General features: G+C 51.2%; 6 protein-coding genes across 6 annotated transcripts; 5 read left to right on the forward strand and 1 right to left on the reverse strand.

Annotated features, from left to right (window-relative positions):
- Positions 1-4925: 4925 nt before the first annotated feature.
- On the forward strand, positions 4926-5423 carry B0T26DRAFT_756324 (uncharacterized protein; the record flags this gene model as incomplete). Its single annotated transcript, XM_060446077.1, has 3 exons — positions 4926-5058; positions 5124-5265; positions 5360-5423. 3 exons carry the CDS (start codon positions 4926-4928, stop codon positions 5421-5423), a joined length of 339 nt encoding a protein of 112 aa, XP_060291983.1.
- Positions 5424-7475: 2052 nt separating this feature from the next.
- Positions 7476-8751, forward strand: B0T26DRAFT_478797 (uncharacterized protein). The gene is made up of 2 exons (XM_060435247.1): positions 7476-8172; positions 8264-8751. The coding sequence occupies exons 1-2, from the start codon at positions 7654-7656 to the stop codon at positions 8702-8704; spliced, it is 960 nt and encodes a 319-aa protein (XP_060291984.1). The 5' UTR covers positions 7476-7653; the 3' UTR covers positions 8705-8751.
- A 1987-nt stretch (positions 8752-10738) lies between these two features.
- On the forward strand, positions 10739-11599 carry B0T26DRAFT_728484 (uncharacterized protein). Its single transcript, XM_060442900.1, has 3 exons — positions 10739-11129; positions 11179-11227; positions 11294-11599. The coding sequence occupies exons 1-2, from the start codon at positions 10882-10884 to the stop codon at positions 11189-11191; spliced, it is 261 nt and encodes an 86-aa protein (XP_060291985.1). The 5' UTR covers positions 10739-10881; the 3' UTR covers positions 11192-11227; positions 11294-11599.
- Positions 11600-12884: 1285 nt separating this feature from the next.
- On the forward strand, positions 12885-13320 carry B0T26DRAFT_478880 (uncharacterized protein). Its single transcript, XM_060435249.1, has one exon. It carries the CDS (start codon positions 13005-13007, stop codon positions 13236-13238), a length of 234 nt encoding a protein of 77 aa, XP_060291986.1. The 5' UTR covers positions 12885-13004; the 3' UTR covers positions 13239-13320.
- An 839-nt stretch (positions 13321-14159) lies between these two features.
- On the forward strand, positions 14160-14828 carry B0T26DRAFT_756326 (uncharacterized protein; the record flags this gene model as incomplete). The annotated part of the gene is made up of 3 exons (XM_060446078.1): positions 14160-14358; positions 14440-14622; positions 14716-14828. The coding sequence occupies 3 exons, from the start codon at positions 14160-14162 to the stop codon at positions 14826-14828; spliced, it is 495 nt and encodes a 164-aa protein (XP_060291987.1).
- Positions 14829-15433: 605 nt separating this feature from the next.
- B0T26DRAFT_478808 (uncharacterized protein) lies at positions 15434-17156 on the reverse strand. Its single transcript, XM_060435248.1, has one exon. The coding sequence runs from the start codon at positions 17017-17019 to the stop codon at positions 15787-15789; it is 1233 nt and encodes a 410-aa protein (XP_060291988.1). The 5' UTR covers positions 17020-17156; the 3' UTR covers positions 15434-15786.
- Positions 17157-20578: the final 3422 nt, after the last annotated feature.

The raw sequence follows: 20578 nt of genomic DNA on the forward strand, positions 1-20578 counted from the left end.
TCTCCCTGCATAATATGTATGCGTATGGCTGTTGTGGTCCTATCTCTAGCTCTTCCTCTTGGATGTGCTCTACCTCGACGGACTTGGCCAGATCCGCGATTGCTGTCGGGGCGATTGCTGTTGGGAATCGGAGGCGCGCCGTTGGGGTTAGTGTCAACTGATGGTCGAGTCGTCGATGCGCGCTGGCGCTGTGTGCGCGTGCGCGGAGCCATCTGGAATCGATGGGCGAAGATGGGCGAAGATGTGTGTTTGAAGAACCGATTGATGGGAACACTCAAGTCGGCAATGGAAGGGGAAATAAATATCGCCTGTGCTTTAAGTGGGGAATATTTTTAGGCTTACTATGGTTGCGAGCCAAAGTTTTCCCCCCTGAGCCCCCCTGCTCGGGTACCGACAAGCCCCCCAGCGCGCCACGATTTGAAAATTACAGCGCCCTTCAATCACGATACAACGCTGGCAGGGACTTGGCAGGGACTGCACTGGCCAATATACCCCTACCAGTACACATACAAGGGGAAAAACATACCCATCATACCATGGTAGCAGACCCGTTCGCGTCCGTTTTGGCGCCAGGCTCTGCACCAATCGCTAGGGCGCTTCCCCGCGGCGCGCCCGGTTGCTTCGGATAAACAAGTGCGCCCCTTCTAGTAGGCCTGATTGTCGCTCATTCCTTTACCCAATATGTTCTCCAACAATGGATGCCCCCGACAGTTTTCTATCTTGTCCCTTACAACAATAAACGTGCTACGGAGGGTGTTCGAGACCCCGCTAACGGCGATCGAAGATGCTTTGTCTCCAACGTCGCAAATAAGCCATGCTTGCGGATTGGACTGGACCAACAAATCAAAACACCGCCTTACCTCGTCAACTTCGCCAAGGCGTGACCACAACGATATAATCCTCGGTCCTTACTTTTCAAGAAACGGCCAGTAATATTTCGATTTCAACAACGAAACCGGCGAGCTCCTCCTCCACGATGCATCAGTGAAGAACGATACGCAACTCTACTACGCCGTCCTAGACGAAACTACGAAGGAACCCCGGCGTATCGAGCAAATATGGAAGTCTCCTCGGTAATGCGTCGTGGTACTTACCCCCGAGCCCGACCGCGAATTAATACTCGAAATTAGTAAAGCCCAGTTCCGTATTATACCGCCAGGAACGTAGGGTCAAGAGGGGGAAAAGCTTACCAAGTAGAAGCTTGCCTTTACCTACTAAACCGACCCCGAGCGATCGGTCGAGGGAACTCTGGAGCGGCTCATTACGCTGGGCTTGCAGTCTCTCCGGCCTGGAGCTATGATAACCACCTACTAGACTGCGTCGACGATTACATATAACCCTCATAATACTCGGTTCAGAATTCCACTCGAGCCTAAAGTGAACGATGTGATCCGATGTACGAAGCTAAGGCCGCTGGGAAGAGGCGGATAGGGCGATGTGTATAAGGTTGTCGATATGCACAATGGCAGCTACCATACCTGCAAAATCGTTACTGTAAAGACTGAGGTACTAGAGGTGAACATATATTCGGAGAAGGACTTGAGGGCAAAAGTCGAAATGGAAGTAAATTTGGTTCGGCAACTCGAGCATGTAAGCTCCTCCTTCTGCCCGTCCGCTTTCATCATACTCACAGTTATATTAGGACTATATCGTACCATATATATGCTGCTAGGGATTCAAGAGTCAGAACATTTAGATTTTCATACCAATCTACGATGGCAGCCTTCACGGCCTGATAAGGCAATACCGACCCGAAGGTCCACAAGCAGTGATACATATGACCGATAGAATGCTCTCTCAGATCTCGGGCGCTCTCGAATTACGTACACACGTACGATCCTGCTATCATTCATCGAGATATCAAGCCCGCGAATGTCCTATACTAAGGCAGCCGAGGCGCTAAGTTCCTCCTGACTGAATTTGGCATCGCAAAGGTCGTCGGCACTTTAAAGACTCTGATCGGAACACAGTGGTACGCGGTGCCTGAGGTCCGGCAGAAACTTGAGCAGAAGCCTAAGGTCGATATATTCTCGCTCGGTGTGACCGTGGTGGAGTGTTTGGTGGAACTCCCAAACGAAGAAGGGAGGCGGGCGATATAGGACTGGCAGCAGTGGTACCAAGAACTCTGGATACCTAAGAACCGGCACGCACCTCAGTGCGCATCTATGCTTGCAAACGACCCTTATGAGCGCCCAGCGGCTCGCGAGCTTCTCAACCAATTCTCTTCGCAGCCAATTCACGCCCCATTACGAAATCTGCAAACTAATGCCACCGGGACGAGCTTGGGAGTGTCGTCACCTGCGGACAAGGCGAACGGGGCTACAGTGATATACCCAGCTGCACCTACTACCATGGATTGGGCGCAAACAGCGGCCACAGCGATTTCCTAAGGAGTCTATGAGAGTATGCAACCGCCGCAGCCTGACCTAGGGCCAGTCCAATCACCAAAGGCGCCTCCCAATCGACCACTGCAGCCAAGAGCCAGGCGTGAAGGGTTTGTCAAGTCCTTAAAGTCCGCTGACGAAAGGCAGAGGAAAGGTCACAGGCGTAGTGGGTCGTCACAGAGTGGGCCGTCGTCTCGACCCGCACGGGTACCAAAACGAACACCATCAAGCGGAAAGGGGCGACCAAAATTGAGAAGCATATACAAGGCGCAGGAGTTACGTGCATTGGGAATTACAGCCTAGGGATGTTCAATGTCCTCGCGAGGGTGAGTCTTTGGCAAGCTCGTTCAAGTTGTCTTGGGCAAGTTGCCGCCTACTAGTCAGGGCTACCAAAACGCCCCGACCAAGTCGCAGGCTCCTCGGTTAGGCCCGATATGCAGGTTAAACCCCCTATTGCGGCTTGTGGGCGGGCGCACCCCATTTTTGCGGGGAGTTCTAGCTTTGCAGGCCGGCTTCATGACACCTGGGCACCTGGGCACCTGGGACTGCATCCCTCAACTAGGTTCCAAACTGGGTCCGGGGACAGGCTCACGAGAGCTTTGCTGATGTCAGTCGACATGAGGAGAGGCTGCAGGCGTGATTTGAGGCAACATTTCGCTGCGCAGCTGACTGAACGGACGATTCATCTTGTTTCTAATAGTCAAGACTCTAGAGGCAGCACTGTATCCTACAAAGCAATCGGTTACACTTCCAAGTCGCATGCTTGTTGGCGGGAATCGCAGGGGGCCTAATACTATGTAAGGTAAATTCGACAGCAAGCGGCTCTGACGTGGGGGTGCTACTAGCAGCTGGCTGCTAGCTACTATATAGTAAGGTAGGTAGGTACCCGCTTGGAATGGTTTGGCTTCCGACCCTCCGAGAGTTTGGTCACGCTTTCTGCAGGACACACCGCATGCCTGAGCAGGCACTAAGGTATGCGCAAAGGGCAGATGGTCTTCCTACCTCAGAGATCATGGTAAATAATTAGATGTCGAAAAGCAGTCATCTCTGAAGAATCCGAGCCACTCTTGGTATGCTTACCTCTAGGGTCAGATATGGATACCCTGCACTGAAACAGCTTGCAGTTAGGCTTCCTTCAAGAACCCAATAGTCCGCCCGCGGATATACACAGTAGCTCAGCCCAAACGCGAGGTAGGTAAGATATGTAAAATCTCTGCCGCAATTTTTGGTTGCAGCTTGCAGATAGAAGCAGGAGCACAATCGCTCCAAGATCTAAATGGCACCAAAACTGGAGGCGGCTGCTGCCGACACTGTCTCGACTGTCAAACAATCACATCATTGATGCTGCCTCAAAGCTGCATAGGTATCCAGTCTGGGCAGCGTACCAAGGAATACAATGGGGGAATAATTCCCTGGATTTAAATAATAAAATGTCGTTAGCCGCCGCTGGTTCATCATGTCTTGCGCTTCGCCCATTTTGGGAGACAAAGGTACCGCCAGGGCGACATTTACTAGTGCGGGTACTTAGCCTCTCTCTCAGCTGGAGACACGTTTGTCGCGCCCGCACGCAGGAGCTTCTCATGTCAGCCAACGCTCCACCCACATTATTAGCCCCTGGCCCACTCGTAAGGTCACCCCTTCCCAGGCAAATTACGCCCGTGATATCTTAGCCCCAAAACTTTTTTCCCTTTCTCTAGGCGGGAGACTGATTGACCTTTGAGCTGGAGCCTACGCTGCGGGAGCCGTCGAACGGGAGCCGTCGAACGTCGCCCATCATCGGCCTTGATCCCTGACTCTTATTGTCTGGGAGGGTGTCTGTCCTAGGCGAACAGAACAAAAAAGGGGGGAGCGGGAATCGTCTGGGGGCTGAAGTTTAGGTCAGCCGCCTTGCTGGGACAGATGCTTAGCTGTTCTCGCCTGTCTGCTTGGTGAGCGGTTTCTCTTTTACCGTAATTACCTTTCGGGGACTACTTGTTTATGTTTCTCTTTTTTTTCTCATTCTCACTCTTTAGCGAGGTAATTGCTACGTGCGGGCTGGACGGCGGGCTGGACGGCGGGCTGGATGGCGGGCTGGGCTGTGTAGTCATTCATTATGTCATTGTGACCCTGTGTGGCCGGCCAAGCAGGTGGGGTAGGTAGATACGGTAGGTGGGTAATTATTCTACCTAGTATGTAATTAATAGTTGGCACACAAAACAGACATGGTCATGATAGAAAGAATAAAAGAGATATTCATCTTGTATTGTTTCTGGCATGTATGTCTTGATGTCTTGATGGGAGTTGAATCATGAAATGTGGGCGGGTTTGGGGTCCTGAATGTAACGCTAATCCTGTGCCTCCTTCGCCTCCCTCGGGTTGTGCCAAGCCCGCGAGCCTTTGTGCGCACGCTGTCGACCTCCCCTTCCCAGTTCTTTCTCCGTCATCCATCCATCCATCCATTACCAACTGTGAAGGCTAGAATTGAGATTCACGCTTTGCCACGTCTAATAACGCACACGCCACTCGACCACGTTTCTTGCCAGCACCAACTCGAGATTGAGAATGGCCGAGAGCAGCAAGGACGGCGCCGACGGCAACCAGAGCGACAATGCCAACGGGCCCCGACCGGCCGGGAACGCAGTCGATGTTCATGCTCTGCTTGAGATGGTAGCCGAGAGGCACAGAAACTCTTCACGTATGTCCGGGGGGGCGAGAGAGAGAATTTCAAGCTGCCCTCCACTCCAGGCTGACAAAGGGAAGGGCTTCCGGTGGTGCACAGCGGTGTTCCGGCAAATGTTGCCATGCGAGCACTGTTGGACGTGGAGGAGGAAGGTTGGCGAGAAGACCTTCGCGACCCCAACACCACCGAAGAAGAACGCGTTGCAATTGAGGAGACGCTGAGGTACTACTAATTACCTCCCGGTCCCTGTTTACGCCGGCAGGGAGCTCACGGCGGGCAAAGATCACTCGGGCTAACATATGCGGGACACGTGCAGTGGCATCCAGTCACACCGGCGCTGGCTCGATTTTGTACAATCTGTTGTTGAACCCTCCAAGTAAGTCTGCCTCTCCCTCTCGGTCCAGCCAAGATTAAGATTCCACGTTGCAGCCCTCCGGGGCCCAGCCCGCGAGATAAGAAAGGGCCGAAGTATTTTATTTCGACAGCTTACACCTCCTCCAGCAGCCAGCAAGCCGTGGACCATCCCCAACGCGCAACAGGCCCTGCGTCGAGAACTGGAAAGGGTCCTTCCCAGCCCTGATGCTGCCCTGTACAGTATAAGAAGCCATTGCACCCTAAACTCCGGCCTTGGAATGATCCTGCGTGGAAGTGGGAGCGGTTGTGGTTGGCGGTGCGGACTCGATTTCGAGCAAGATTCTCTTCACCGAGTCACCCGAAGTCGCTGTGGGTGTGCCGAGCGCATCTGCATGGTACAATCAGTATGCACGGTCTAGACGGGGGCGGCGGACGTTGGGTTTCTGCAGGCGGTGAGGGGGATGGGGCGGGGTTTGCAGTGTACTTACTCTGCTTGGCTGTCGATGGCTTCAGGGTCCTGAGCAAGGCGCTCACGTTCACCTTAGTCGTAGAGGATGGCATTCTGTTGCACTGAGTAGATTAGATCCCTTGTCGCTGGGATCTAGACGCAAAGGAATACTTTGGGTTATTGGCAGGAAACAAAGCTACGAGCGATGATGGAGTGCTGCAGTGGGTGGTTGCTCTGAACGTGAACGACTTGGCTGATGGATGGCATAAACCTGACAACTAGGGGACGGGAGCTGAAGGCTTTTATAATTAATGGATCATTGCCGGAATGGAACGTCAACCAGTGAGTGCTCTTACTCTTACTCTTACTGTAGTCGGCGAGAAGCCCATCGAGAAGCACCCGACAGCAGTCGAAACACACCTACCATTTGCAGCAGAGCCCAAGCAGCAAGCCCAGTGGATCCAGAACCTAAGGCACCCAACACCCTGAAACTGTAAGGTAGGGTTTTACGACGGGACCAATAACCTAGGCGTTGGATTGCATTCCGGACACCCCGCTACCGCGCCGCCCCGCTACCACGCCCCCCGATACCACGCCGCCCCGCTACCACGCCGCCCCGCTACCACGCCGCCCCGCCCCGTGCCAGGCAGCCAAACCCTGCCGCCCCGGTCCGGGGGATAACACTAACCTAACGTGACCGACCACACACGCCTCCCCCGGGGACTAAAATTTACAGAGTACTAATATTAAATTTTCATAACCCGAGGGGAGCTTACAGGTGTATTTCCAGTGTTTTACTCGCCGCTAATACGAGCGTAAGCTACCTACCTAGGTACAACCACACACCTCCCTCCAAAAAAAAAAAGGCCGACGGCCCGTTTAGAACAAACTATCATCAGTCTCATCTCAGCAGCCGTAGCCCAACGGCCGTGCCGCCCCTGTCGGAGATGGGAGCTTACAGGTTGCTTTCCTTTCTATTGTTTCACTCGCCGCCAGTACCAGCTCAAGCTACCACAGAAACAACGCCTCCTCTCTTAGAAAAAAAAAAGGCCAACAACCCTTTGGAACAAATTGTCATCAGTCTCATCTCAGCAGCCATGGCCCAGCGGCCGTGCCGCCGCCCTGGTTGGAGATGGGAGCTTACAGGTGGCTTTCCTTTCTATTGTTTCACTCGCCGCCAGCACCAGCTCAAGCTTCCACAGAGACGACGCCTCTTCCCTTGGAAAACAAAAAGACCAGCAACCCTTTAGAACAAACTATCATCAGTCTCATCTCAGCAGCCATAGCCCAACGGCCGTGCCGCCCCAGTCGGAGATGGGAGCTTACAGGTGGGTTCCTCTCTATTGTTTCACTCGCCGCCAACACCAGCTCAAGCTACCTACCACAGTAATGACGCCTCCTCCCTCAAACAGGTCAACAACGCTTTGGAACAAGCCGTCACCGGCCTCAGCAGCCATGGCCCAACGGCCGTGCCGCCCTGGCGATGTACCATGGATACGAGCCTGGATCCCCTTGGGACCCTTCGGCTCGCGCCAACACAAGCTCCAGCATGAGCAACCACAGCCACGATAACGTCCACGAGCACGGCAACGGCCCCTTTCAACACATCTTGTCCTCGTGGGAGCCATCTGCCGTATTTCCTATATAAAGGTCATGCCTGGGTGGTTTGGCTACTGTCCTGGTCCAGACCTCTCTATCATCATCACCAGTTCACCACCCAGCTAATTACCTCTGGTTCTGCTTGCTCGGCTTTGATTATATTCGTTTACCATTATCATCTGCTCTAAATCTAATTGCCGACCTACACCATGTCTCACACGACGTCAACTGAACCCCTTGCTCTCGCTAAGCAAGAGTGGATGAAAATCTTCAATGGCGGTCCCTATACTGGGTTGTTGATGCTAGAACACCTCCTCAATGCGGCTACAAAAACGCACGAGCAATTCCTCACTGACCCCAAGAATTCCATCAAGAAGGCTACGTTGGATCACGTCACTGGGTCCGACCTTCAGAGATTGGGTTCTACCTGGAACACCTACGCGGGTCGCTGTACGTCGTTTGCGGTGAAGGGAATCAGCGAGCTGAACGCCCACAGTGGCGCAGGGGGCGTCCCGATATTCAACTTTGAAATCTACGACCTCTCCCGGCATCGAGTTGCGAGGTGCAGAAACACGGGCATCGTCCTCGATTCCAGCTCCACCATCACTGGCGGGGCGTTTGCACTGCCTGAAGGAGCCTGGGCAAGGTTTCCAGAAACAAATGCAAGCTGGAAGTTCAAGAGCTCCGAGTCCAAGTTTGAGAGGGACGGAAACGTGGAAGGTAAAATCGTGAGTGACTGCATCATGGCCTGCCTCATGGCCTGCGTGTCATGAGTCTGAGTTTTGCTGATTAACCCTAAAATTTTCCTTCCCACTGCAGAAACACTCGTCGTCGCCTATCACGCCCGCAGAAGCTATGATTATCTGCCTGAAGGAGGTCGAAGAGTCCGCGGCCAAGTCAGTCCCCACTTTGTTCCGGTCCGCCTCCAGCCAAAGCCAGCCCGTATTCCATGGCATCATTGTGTGGTGCCCCAAGGACCACGCTCTCGAGCTGGGAGCCAGCACCGGTGACTGGAGAGACGGGAAGAAAATGGTTATCCAGTTTCCGAAGTACATAGGTAACCCACAGGTCCTGGATGCGACCATGGTGGGCACCCAGGATGAACTGCAGGAGTGCCTCCAGCAGTTGTTGCAGTTTATCCACGATTATGGCGGGCCCCACGGCCAGGAGCAGTGGGAAACTGTCTCAACGGTCAACACGGCCCTGATCCAGGCTGCCGTCAATCACTGGGGCATGCCCAAGCTGAGGCATCTCCCTTGAGCCCCCCATAGCCGAGCTATCCAGGGTCTGCTCTGGATGACACAAAGTCTTTTTTTTTTTTTGGGGGGGGGGGGGGGGGGGGGGGTCAGCTTGGAGCCACTGGCAGCGGGCATAAGGAAAGGAAGGGCTGCTCGGTGTGATAAGTATGAGCGCTTGGGTAAGGTAGGTAAAGGATGGCGAGTTCCAAACAGTAGCAGGCTACTCAAGGCACAATTTCTTGTGATAGATAGGTTGAATTCCTTTGGTCGGAGGGATATTAAGCAAGGTTGTTGATTGCGATACGTTGCATACATTACTGCGGCTGGGCCAATCAGTAAGTAAGGTAGCGTTAGCATTAGACTAGCAAGCGAGCTGCAATATCCGTGCTCGCATTCTTAAATAACCTCGACGAGATCATAATTAACTATCGCTCGGGAAGGATGCGTCTAATTATCCCATATGGCTGATTAATCGGAAGTCTAATTGCGCTGGTGGCTTCGTCTCATTGCCCTTTTTAGTAAAAAAAAAAGTGGGGTTTTCCTGGGCGCGGCCCAGGCGCCTTTGTACCTAGGTAATTACAGTCCGAATAGACGTTGCCTACAGTCCGAGTACCTAGGCTTTCTCTTATGTATTTAGATAGTTTTGTAATCAGGAATGCTTGATGAAGAAGACTGATTGGTTGTGTGTGGATTGGCTGGCAAAGAATGATGGCGCAAAGTGTGTGTGTGAGATGGGAATTTATCTTACTGGTAATTAAGTAATTGGGAAACGGCGGGAGTAATTATCGCATTTATCATGGTCTTAGAGTCTTGGACCATGCATCACCCGTGTTATGAGGTGGTTTTGAAGGCCATGGCGTACTGTGCACCTAGGCGACGGCCCGACTATTAGAATAGTTGGTCGTCAACAGTGAGCTGAGCGTGACTAAAGCATGGGTCCGGCGGTGTCCAATTAGGTACTCTTACGTGGAGGATTTACCAAGACCTACCACATGACGTCTAAATAATGAGTAGACAGTTGTTGGCTGGGAGGGTAATGTTACGACCCTGGCTCAAGCGTGCAGGAGGCTCAGTGGACTGACTGCTGATTGGATTGGGGTAAGCAGGTGGGTTGGACCTATAGGAGCTCAGTGTGATCGGCTGCCAAGACACACTGAGCGCACTGAGCACCCAGGAAGACTCTGAGTGGTTATTCATAGTTCTATATAGGAGCTAGAGGAACGCTCTCTAGGAGACGGTTCCTCAGCTATCAATGCATATGGCTTATCTTACATTACTTGTTTGATTGAGAGTGAGACTCTCGCAATTTGTGCATTATTGTACGCTCCTTACGCTTCGTGTCGTCTGGAATTGACCCACTTTTCATGGAATTGGACAGGCCCTGGTTGACATGCCTCTGAGCTTCCTTCATTCTTTGTTATTTCCTTCATTCTTGACTCGGAATGTCCTCATTTCATTCGGAATGCCCTCTTTCGGGCTGATTACAACGCCTCCCTTGCCTTCTCTCCACGAGTATAAGGAAGCGTTCTTTTCTGTACTTTTAGACCTAGGGAGCAGACAATTCAATGCGCTGTCAACTTCGATCGCGTGCAACACTTCGACTTACCCGTGTGGTTCGCACTACCTCAGCTCACCCACCCAACCCTCACGATCCTAGGCCGAGCCTAGTTCCGTGGAACCTCGGTGTTCTAGATTGTAACAGGTAATTAAGCAGACAAATTCAAACTTTGGCGATATGGCACTATCTGACAACCTGACCCGAATCCTTGGACCGTCGACGCTTTCTGCGGTCTACATTGCACGCTAGACTAATCTTTCAAACTCCATCATCTCCTCTCGTCAACAGCCAGAAAGACCCTAAACTAGTTAATAGTTTTGAACACCAGGGCAGGGGTAACAAATATGAAAACATCGTTTCTTCATCAGCGGCTGATAAACATGGACAGATGATCTTTGCTTTGAGCCGCCGAGGAGAAGGTCGCCCATCGCCTTTCGCCGACCCGCGGGATACGTCTCTGATGGACGGCGGTATGTTCTTTTCACTCGAAAGAGGGCTGCAGTGGTTGAAAGTGGCCATCATCATTATCATCAATCATTTGGGTTACGCATTGGCTGCTTGCCCTGCTTCTTACTATCAGATTCCAGACCCAGACAGGCTCGTCATCTTTGTCGCTCTGGCTCTGCATCTTGTCGGGATTAATGTCGCGACAAGTAAGCGAGAAGCGCCGGCCGCCCATTGGCTCGACGGTGTGCTATGGTTTACAGGCTGAGCATCATTCCATGGAGCTGAGCTCCCGAGATGCAGCGAAAAGTGCGTCACGCATACGTACCCCAACTTCCTCCCTAGTACAAATCTTCCGCGTGACTTCCACATACGCCGCTAGCATGAGCCAGATACCGGTGGCGAGCTCGCATCGGAACAGGGAGGCAACTGCCTCGTCGGTAACCTACCGTTTATCAGTACTCGAGCGATTCATTAAAGGGAATATAACTAACTTGGGAGAACTAGTCTCTGAGCCAGCCTCGTAAGATGTGTTTCATGGTTCTGCCGGTAGGGTTAGATGCACATGCTAGGAAAGATTGATAAAGGGTCGTACCGAGAGATACGCACCTGTCAACCAACGAGAGAGTTCCTAGTTCTCTCCGTTGAGGTAACCACGCATTCTAGTAGTGCTAGGCGAAAAATGCTCTGCCCTAATGAGCTTGGGGGTGGTGGCCCAGAGTTGGGCGAAAGTCATGCTTTCGTAGTAGTTTGTGAGGCCATAATTGCGACCTTTCCTTGCTTAGGTGGTGACCAATCGTAATGGGCAGGAAGACTATAGCGCGCGATACGGGGTAATTACTTAGTCGTTATCGAATGAGGAGAGGATGGGAGGGCAAATAGGCCAAGGTGCAACCAAACAGGGCACACGTGGCGTGTTCGCTGCCAATGCCAAGAGTGGGGATTCTCCTCCGTTTGTGAGCGCGACCGTTTTTCTTTCCTTTTTTTTTTTAAAAAAAAAAACGGGACACTAACAGGAGAAAAAGAAGGGCCCGTTTTTAGACCCCAAGAACCTCAGTTTTTGACCCTCTACCTCGTATAATAAGCTTCTGATCAGGCCTCTTTAGGGCACAACTGCTAGATTTAGCAAATAATGCCGAGCTGGTTCCTATCCTGCTGGACGAAGATGCCTCCGACATACGCAGCTGCCATGCCCGATGATCCGACCCCACACGTCGCAGCCAATTGAATCAGCTTTGTGGTGAATGACTGGAGCCAGAGGCGCACAAGTGAGCCACGCTCGTACCACTATGGTAGTGTGCGTACCGGACAATGCTTTGACAGTGACCTTAAATCTACCACACAGTTAGTTACACTGTCCGCTTTGAACCAGGGCGCCAGCTGGCAGCCACAGAGCCCGCTTGCAGCACAACCCTCTCACCGAGAGCTTTGGCCATTTTTGCCGTCCTTTATATATGTCGTTCCTTCTTTTGATGGCTTGGGCGGGCGTCTCGTTTTCGAGGGCATTGTACGAGCACTTAAGCCCCCGTTTATTGGACAGACGGGGGTCACGGGACTGACAGTTATGTATGTACTGTATCAGTACTCCCCTATAGAAAAATAGCTGCCTGGCGCAAGCCACCTCAATACAGGGATAGTGACAGGCGTGATTCTCGTCTAGCTCCGACGCTTCTGCAAACCAGGGTCCTAACTCAGCCACACTATCACCCGTTTTATATCCCGATCGATCCGATTCCAATGAGGTTCAAATAGCGTACCGAAAAATGCAACCTAGCTCGATAATCCTAATTGGTTAGAGTTGTGTGGGGACAGAGCTCGTGTGGATTTGGTGCGGCTTTAACTGCCAGGATAATAACCTAGGAGATAAACGTCTTGTCGTCTGGAATTGACCCATTTTTCATGGAATTGGACAGGCCCTGGTTGACATGCCTCTGAGCTTCCTTCATTCTTTGTTATTTCCTTCATTCTTGACTCGGAATGTCCTCATTTCATTCGGAATGCCCTCTTTCGGGCTGCGCCTCCCTTGCCCTCTCTCCATGAGTATAAGGAAGCGTTCTTTTCTGTACTTTAAGACCTATTGAGCAGACAATTCAATGCGCTGTCAACTTCGATCGCGTGCAACACGTCTCTAATCAGGATCCGTCAAACTATCGTACCTGTCGGAGCCGACGAGACAATCGTTCGTCGATTCAGGTTTCACCAAAGCATTGATTGAGCTCATGCAGGTGCGTGAAGCGGCCTAATTGTTGAGGCTCCTCAGAGGACTGATACTTGTGAGCAGAGCAATGACACTGACGATGTATCTCTCTCCATCAGATTGATGCTCGTACTCTCACGCTACAATCAGAGCGACCGTTTTAGATTTATTGCTCTCTGTGTGGGTGTACTCAAATTTCCGTCTCTATCAACAGCGTATTGCCCGTTACAAGAGACTAACAGTTCCGTTGTAGAGCAGATAGATCTTCGCAGCCGCAATCGTCTCCACACAGTAGTTGCATGGTGGTCTCCTACCGTCGATGTGATATTGCATCTTCCGATCTTGCAAGCCAGATAGTGCCTGCCGCATTTCATTCGTCTTGTCCTCCGGTGTTAGGGCAGGGTCCCAATTTGCACCGTATAAGCATTGACATCGTATGCACGGTGGCTTGAAGTGGCCCGAGAATTTCTCAGACACAGGTCCCTCTGCCAGTGTCGGAGCGCATAGCACCCACCTCTAAAAATGATGGGGGCCTCTATTCGACCACCGCCCGAGTCGAACTGCGGGGCACGTGCGAAGCACCATCAAATTGGAGCATCTATCTGCTCAACTACGATAATCCTTTCTCTCGTTCAACTCAATCGCCTACCGCTTCGCCTGACGTCGCCAGACGTCGATCGATAGACAACGTTCGCTTCTCCACATCAACGCCATCGCTTTCCGCCTCATCTATCGACTCCAGAGCCAGATCGGTAGACGGCTGTCTCTCCTCTACTCCTGCAACGCCAGAGATGCCAAGTCATCGATCGGTGAAAATTCAATCTTTCGAGGACTTCCCAGCTTTCGAGCCAACAGTTCGATCGATCACCGCCTTCTGGAAGGCATGCGGGGTCCAGTACTCCCACCGATACCACCCTTACCACCCTTCCCTCGCGGTATTTCAGTTCTACTATCGGACCATGGCCCATCTGACCAGGCTACACTTCAGAAATTTCAGCAATTCTATGATAAGTTCTGCAGCCAAGGTGGGAAGAGCTTAGATGACGAGATGACGTAGCTTGACGAACTGGAGAGGGAGCTCAAGTCCGACGCCGCTGTCGACGATTTCTTTGAGTGGATGGAAAAGCAGCAAACCAACTCTCCGACCGACGATCCCTCCTCAATTTTTGCCTCTGTATTAGGTGCAAACTGGAAGACGGGCAATGATTCTCTCTTAACACTCAACTCCTTGCTACGACGTTCTCGTGGCGGCGTCATGAAAGACATCCACGGACTGGTATGGAACTTGAAGAGTTTGAGCTGGGGCTCCAAATCCACGGCAGCCCCTTGGTTCCCTGGCGAGCAAGTTCCGAGGTCCTTGAGACGTACAACGCAGACCTTGTGAGCCCCGGCTTGGTTCTGGGCATGTGCTACGCGTCGCCGGATGCCGGCAATGACTCTGAACCCAACAACAGATCAATTCTCTTTGCTCCATTAGGTATGTCGTGGCGTGGGTAGCCAGACCTTGGGACAATGACTAAATTCTGTGTAGGACGTCTTTTCGCTAAACACCGGTCAGCCGGGAGTGATACAACTCGCTGGTTTCATACGAGGCTGGTCCTTGTAGTAGAAATTCTAGAAGATGGGAGTGTGAGGCCCCTTTACTTCGTCTCAAACGTCGTCGACGACGACGACGACGACGATACAAAAAGGCACCCTCCGCTTGATCAAAATGACGGCGACATACCGGCAAAGTTCCGAGGTATGCCTCACTTCACTGTGGCTGAGGTGGAAGGGAAACGCGGCAGGGATCTCGCGCCTGGATCGGGACAACTGGCAATGGTTAAATTGAAAGTGGAATCTACCTCAAAACCACAGATTGTGGAGACCGGCGCAGTCGCCTCACACTGGAAAGATACTCTGCCAACTGCCCTCTATCCCCTCAACAAGGCGGAAGAACAGATGTAGCTAGCCTAGGCGGCCGGAGAAGGGGCCGAGGGGGAGAGGTAGAGAAAGCGCCAGAGGAGAATGAGCTGGAGGAAGGACCATGACGATGACAGCAGGGATGGAAGAGGGTCCTGCGTCGATGGTGAAGCATAGCTCCTCGCTTACAACGGCAAAAGCAGGAGCAGCGCTAACGCGAATCCGCCCCACACTGGCAGGAAGATATGCGGCCGAAACAGGAGACACTGAGCCAGCACTGGCGAATATCGATTGGACCCCGGCGTCGAATACGGCAGGGTGAATCATGCAGGTGAAATCCATACCATATTTGTAAGACCAACAAGCCGACGAAGTTGCAATCCACGTGGCCCTCTGTACCGACGTCCAACTTCGGAACAGTTTCGTGTACTCGAAGCTAAGTTTGGAAAGATAGCGGTTGAAGCGGTCTATGTCAACAGGTGTCATCGATACGCTGACTGGAATCCTTCGGGGTAAGATATCAGAGGACTGCTGCCCTAAGACGACACGCAGCGTACTACCGCAGTTCTTTTCTACTTAGACTAATAATATAGCTAATTTAATAGTAAAAAACTTCGAGCCAATAGATAATACTTTATTAAGTTTACGAGAGTAGATAATCTAGCAAAACTATTCAGTGGAGTTTATTTGCTTATATAGTCAATTAACGAGCGAAGCGAAAGAAATAGCAAAGAAACTAGCGGAGGCTCAATAACAAACAAAAAGGGCTGGGAATACGGTGCTCTAGCTTCAATATATGTAAAGAAATAACATAGCAACATGAAATATAAGAATCTTAGACTACGCCAGTTTCCCCATCGCCCCGTAATGAACTGTTATCTCCCAATCATCATATATATCCACGGTTGCTTCCACTGCAATCCTGTACGCTCCAGATACTCTGATTCCCCTCAGCTGCGTATTTGCCGTCCCCATAGGCTTATGGTTCAACAGCCTGAAGCAGTTACCAATATCCACACAACGGATTTGACAGACAATAGGCTCTCCAGGGATATCTTGTCTCACGACGTCCGGACTCGATCACCGCTGTAAGTTTGTAGCGGCACAATTTCGCCGGTGATATAGCCGATAATATCTCCTCTCGCATACGCTCTCTCCCCGGACCCACCTGTGACCGCTTGGAGACCGCGTCCCGCGCTCCCACAATCCTTAATACGCGGCTTGAACATGGAAGAGTTAACGCACCCGCAGGTTGGTTGCCTACAAAGATCACACTGCATCTCCCCCTTTGGTATCGACATGGGATTGGCCGGCCATGGCCACTCGTCGGGCCAACCTTCTGGTTTGGGCCAACTAGGATACTCGTCCGGCTGGTAGAGGTTTTGCATCGTGGGGATTCAAAGCTAGAGAGAAGGTCCGGTTCTGAGAGCTGTTCCAAGTCTAGGGGGCAAATGCTCTCCAATCTAAACTCAACATCCTCTACTATGCTGTCCAAAGAATCTTGAAATACCTTCCCTAGATTGTGTAGGTGTGTAGTATATTCGTCGTCAAATACTAGGCGATGGAATGCTGAGCGGCCTTTAGATGTCATAGCGAGGTAGCTGGTTGGTGATATCCCAAACTTATTATCCCCACTAATAAAAATGAAGCATAGGAGACCGTCGCATGGGGCACAAATTCGTATCCATTTCTGGCCAGTTTTGAGGTGGTTATCGAATTCGGCTTTCTTCAACCCAAGATCTTGCCGGATATTGGCTAACAACTTTGGATCTGCTCGGAGAGTGCCCTGCTTCGTCTGCTCGACGTATCGGGCGAGCCTAACCTGATGGTACCGCAGTAGGAATATATTCAAAATTACTTTCCTGTCGGCGATAGTAATGCCTTGGTAACAAGCTTTGATACGGGTGCTGAATTCACCAGTGCTGGTGAACCGGAAGCTAGGATCCCTCCTACTGCGAATAAGAGAGCAAAACTGGTTAATTGCTGGCCTGCTCCATAGCGCGGCCGCAAGCTTGAAGATGTCAGGGCCTGGCGGATTTATATGCTCGATTGAGGGGGTTTTGCAATGCTTGTCGACTGCTCTGATCTGTCGCTCAATCTCCACCAGTTCTCCGGAGCCCTGCTGCTCGACAACGTGTCTTGCTCTCTTTAAACGCCTTGGCTGTATTGGCGTGTTTGTTGAAGTAGGCCTTGTAGGTCTATCGGGCAAGGCCTTACGTGGTCGCAAGGCCTGCATTGAAGCGATAGGCTGTTCTTCTTGAGTTACGTTTTGATGTAGAAACTCATAAAGTGTGCATTCTGGGCACACAATCACCTTGGGTATGGCCACCTGTCCGGGAGGCAGAGAAAGTTGACTGCTACTGCGAAGCAGCTGGTTGCGTTGATTACCATATGGTATTGCCTCGGTCTCGTAATGATCAAATCGCTAGGACCGGCATAGCAAATATCGAATGCGATCCCCTCCTCTTTAAGTTTGGCTGGACTGATCACTAGATTGTGATGGCGTCACGCTAATCGCAATTTCCGCACCCCCAATGTCGATCGATGAAGGCTTCGAATACTTCTGTGTGGCTTTCTCGGATTAAGATCCAGAGCTTCCATCCATATAAAGTGAGGTTACAGGACCAGAAGTTCGTGTCTTCACAGTGGAACGCCGTACCCGAATCCTTTTCGCCAGCGTGCCAGTAGGTCGAATTAATACCGGGGAGCTCCCCGATCCCAGAAAGCTCTTCCCCCGAGTCAAGTAGATCATCGAAATTGCTTACTAGTGGAGGCCCAATATAATAGGACTTCTGTCCCTTCGGAGGGTTGTCGACAAGATGCTGGAAATAGCTCTGGCCGTCGACTGGACGCTTTGGTGTTTTGGAGAGGTCGGGGAAATTGAACCTCTTTGAATCGGATAGGAACAATTTTGAGAATCCCCTACCTCCTCGACCATACTCAACCTCAAGAAGGCCGTAGCTGGGTTCTGGCGGCTGAATCCTCTTCGTAATCTCGTCCCAATCAAACTTGTCCAAATTCTTGATCAATATTTTGCTGGTGAAATTATTGCCTCCTCCGATGAGCTCCCAAATACTTTGGGTTAGTCCATCTCTCATGTTATCGACCTTCAGCCCTCTCTCGGGCGGGTCTAAGCCCAGTTGGCACGCTGCATCGTTGTCTAATTTTGTGCTGGTTGGAAAAGCGACAGTGTCGCTTTTAGAACCGTCTAGATTTGTGTGTAGTATTAACGCAGTCCTATCTGTGTGCTCTGTCGGCTCTGTCGGTTCCGTGGGCTCTGTGGGCTCTGTGGGCTCTGTCGGCTCTGTCGGCTCTGTCGGCTCTGTCGGCGCTGTAGGTTGTTCCCTGATACCAGCCTCGACATCTGATGTGAGCAGAGAAATTCCAGCCACTGCACGGCTAGCTGCCATATTCTTCCTAAGATCTTGTACTTGTGTCGACAGGGAGGCCAAGATGTCGGTAATTTTCTTTGCCCAAGGTGGCTCGTCCTCATCGAAAAGTATTTCATCTTCATCCCGAAAAAGTCTTCCATCTTCATCCCGAGAGGGTGTTCCATCTTCATCCCAAGAAGGTGTTCCATCTTCAACAAATGTTCGCTATGAGCGCTCGGGCCGTCGGATAGGAGTGAGGTACGTCCTAATAATCTCGGTAACTTGGTCTAGGGTGGTCTCTAATTGACTCAGCCCTGCTTCAACAGCCTGGGATCTGCCAGCCATTGCAATCCGGTGGGTTTCCACGCTGACGCTCCAGCGCTCTCGATTGAGTTTGATGGGCGGTCTCGGAATGGTCGAGGCGAGGTGGGCGTGGTGGGCGTGGCGAATGTTTGCCTTGAAATTTTTAGAATATAGGTATATAACTTGCTATATCTTGATCAGTTCTTGGTTTTTTAATCGCCGCTCCCTAGCCTGGAGTGGAGGGAACACGAACCTACGTAGCACGGGCCACAAAGATGTGCGACATCTTTGTGGCACGTGCGTACTGTCGCATCAAGTGGCGCATCAAGTGGCGCGTCGAGTGGCGCATCGCGCGGCGCATCGATGCTAAGACGGTCTGGACGGTATATAGTTCCATGACGTCCAAGTTAGTAGCATTAGCACTACTTGCCTAAGCCCTAGTAATGCCCTACCTCCCTTTATTGCTCAATATGAAAGCAGCACAAGTTAACGCCAACGTTTCCCTAGCTCACCTCCCCGGGCCTACGATTTTGCTAACGGAGTGTCCTCATAATGTTATAAATATGATGTTCAAAAACCGAGATTTCTTTAAGAACTTGGCTAAATCCGGTACGGTTGGCGTTTTTATTGTAAAGTGCTAAAGAACTCTCTGAAAAGCGCAGGGTCGAGAAACCACATTATATTATCTATGATACCCTCGATTGGTTTAGGGACTCGGAAAACAACCCGAAGAACCTCCTCAACGATATTCGTCACAGCCTTAAAGAGCACAATTGGGATCCAAAAATGCTGGAAGCAACTATTCATGAATCGAATATTATATTAAACCTCTATGTATTATGCCATGGGCGTGAGCCTTATACGCTTATGGAGAAGAACTTTGGAGAATACTTTCCGACTCATTTTGCGGATAAACTCTGCTTAAACGAGACAAAGATCATTCGCTCAGCAGAGAAGTTAAAGATTCAAATGAAGCGTCGTCTTCTGCCACCTAGACAGGGATAGTGTACTGAGCTGTGGTTTATACTAAGTGGTAAACAGTAGGCGTCATCTAGCTCGCTATCTATATATTAAAATAGTACCGCTATTCCTTTACTTCATTTAAATAGTTATTGCGGTGGGGGTTCTTCTAAGCAGCTACTGTAGGCTCAATTAGACCCATTTGATGCCAGGATAGGCTTCAAAGGTAGCCGATCCGGCGCGTCAAGGTGAGAGCCGGGGTAAACCTCACCCAGCGATCTGGTACTCTATGGATGGATGATAACATACCTAGCTTTTCTCGCCGTCGGCTCAGGCACAACTGGCTTATGAAGTTCGATAGATCGCGACATGAGAGGTAGTTATGGAGAAAGCGCGATCTCCAGCCGCAAGAGCCCGCCCGTTTTGACCCCGCATGCCTGATCGGCTCAAAGGTACCTTACGTAAGCCACCCACCATCTCTTCCGTAATCTCTCCACATATTTTACGGCGACCGAGAACAGCCAAAACCACCACCGCTGGGAAATATGCCAACGTCATTTCCACCCAAGGGCCGCGGCGATCCTGCACCGTTGTCGCCAACCCGTGTATAGCCAGGCACATTATTACTAGATTTTCAAACTCCCAAGATTACAATATGCCTGTTATCCGTGCCACAGACATCGCGAACATCATGACCGCCGGCCTACAATTAGACGAGCCGGTATTGGAAACCCACTGGGCGTTGGCTGAACAAGCTACCCACCGGGCGTTGGCTGAACAAGCTACCCACGAAATGCGAGAAGGAGCCGAAGGACTTACCTTCTATGCCGATGAATTTCAACCTGCGGCGAATCGGTCCGACTTATTGAGGTTACCAGTTCTAACCCACCCCCACCCGGCCCAAGACCTGAATATTTTATTTCACAGGACTATGGTTTGTAAAGTCTCTAATAAACGACAATATAACGCTAACGAAAATATAGAGAACCCCCGCATATATGTGGGCAAGGGGGAAGGGGTTTGACATTGTACCGGAGATATTTAGCTGCAGTATACTCTGGCTTCAACGAGGTTATATAACGTGCCCGGAGAACATGGTTGCAATGCTTATATTTGTCCCAAGGCCTCGACTAAGGGGAAGTGTTAAATTGCCCGAAGAAC

This window comes from Lasiosphaeria miniovina (assembly GCF_030549165.1).
Source record: "Lasiosphaeria miniovina strain SMH2392-1A chromosome Unknown B0T26scaffold_7, whole genome shotgun sequence".
NCBI classification, from domain to species: domain Eukaryota; kingdom Fungi; phylum Ascomycota; class Sordariomycetes; order Sordariales; family Lasiosphaeriaceae; genus Lasiosphaeria; species Lasiosphaeria miniovina.

What these genes read in the sequence shown, in the direction of transcription:
- B0T26DRAFT_478880 (XM_060435249.1), top strand. Translation starts at nt 13,005, where the DNA reads ATGCTCGTACTCTCACGCTACAATCAGAGCGACCGTTTTAGATTTATT.
- B0T26DRAFT_478808 (XM_060435248.1), bottom strand. Translation starts at nt 17,019, where the DNA reads ATGCAGGCCTTGCGACCACGTAAGGCCTTGCCCGATAGACCTACAAGG.
- B0T26DRAFT_728484 (XM_060442900.1), top strand. Translation starts at nt 10,882, where the DNA reads ATGTCGCGACAAGTAAGCGAGAAGCGCCGGCCGCCCATTGGCTCGACG.
- B0T26DRAFT_478797 (XM_060435247.1), top strand. Translation starts at nt 7,654, where the DNA reads ATGTCTCACACGACGTCAACTGAACCCCTTGCTCTCGCTAAGCAAGAG. An exon ending in GAAACGTGGAAGGTAAAATC is followed by an intron (nt 8,173 to 8,263) that starts GTGAGTGACTGC and finishes TTCCCACTGCAG; the next exon opens with AAACACTCGTCGTCGCCTAT.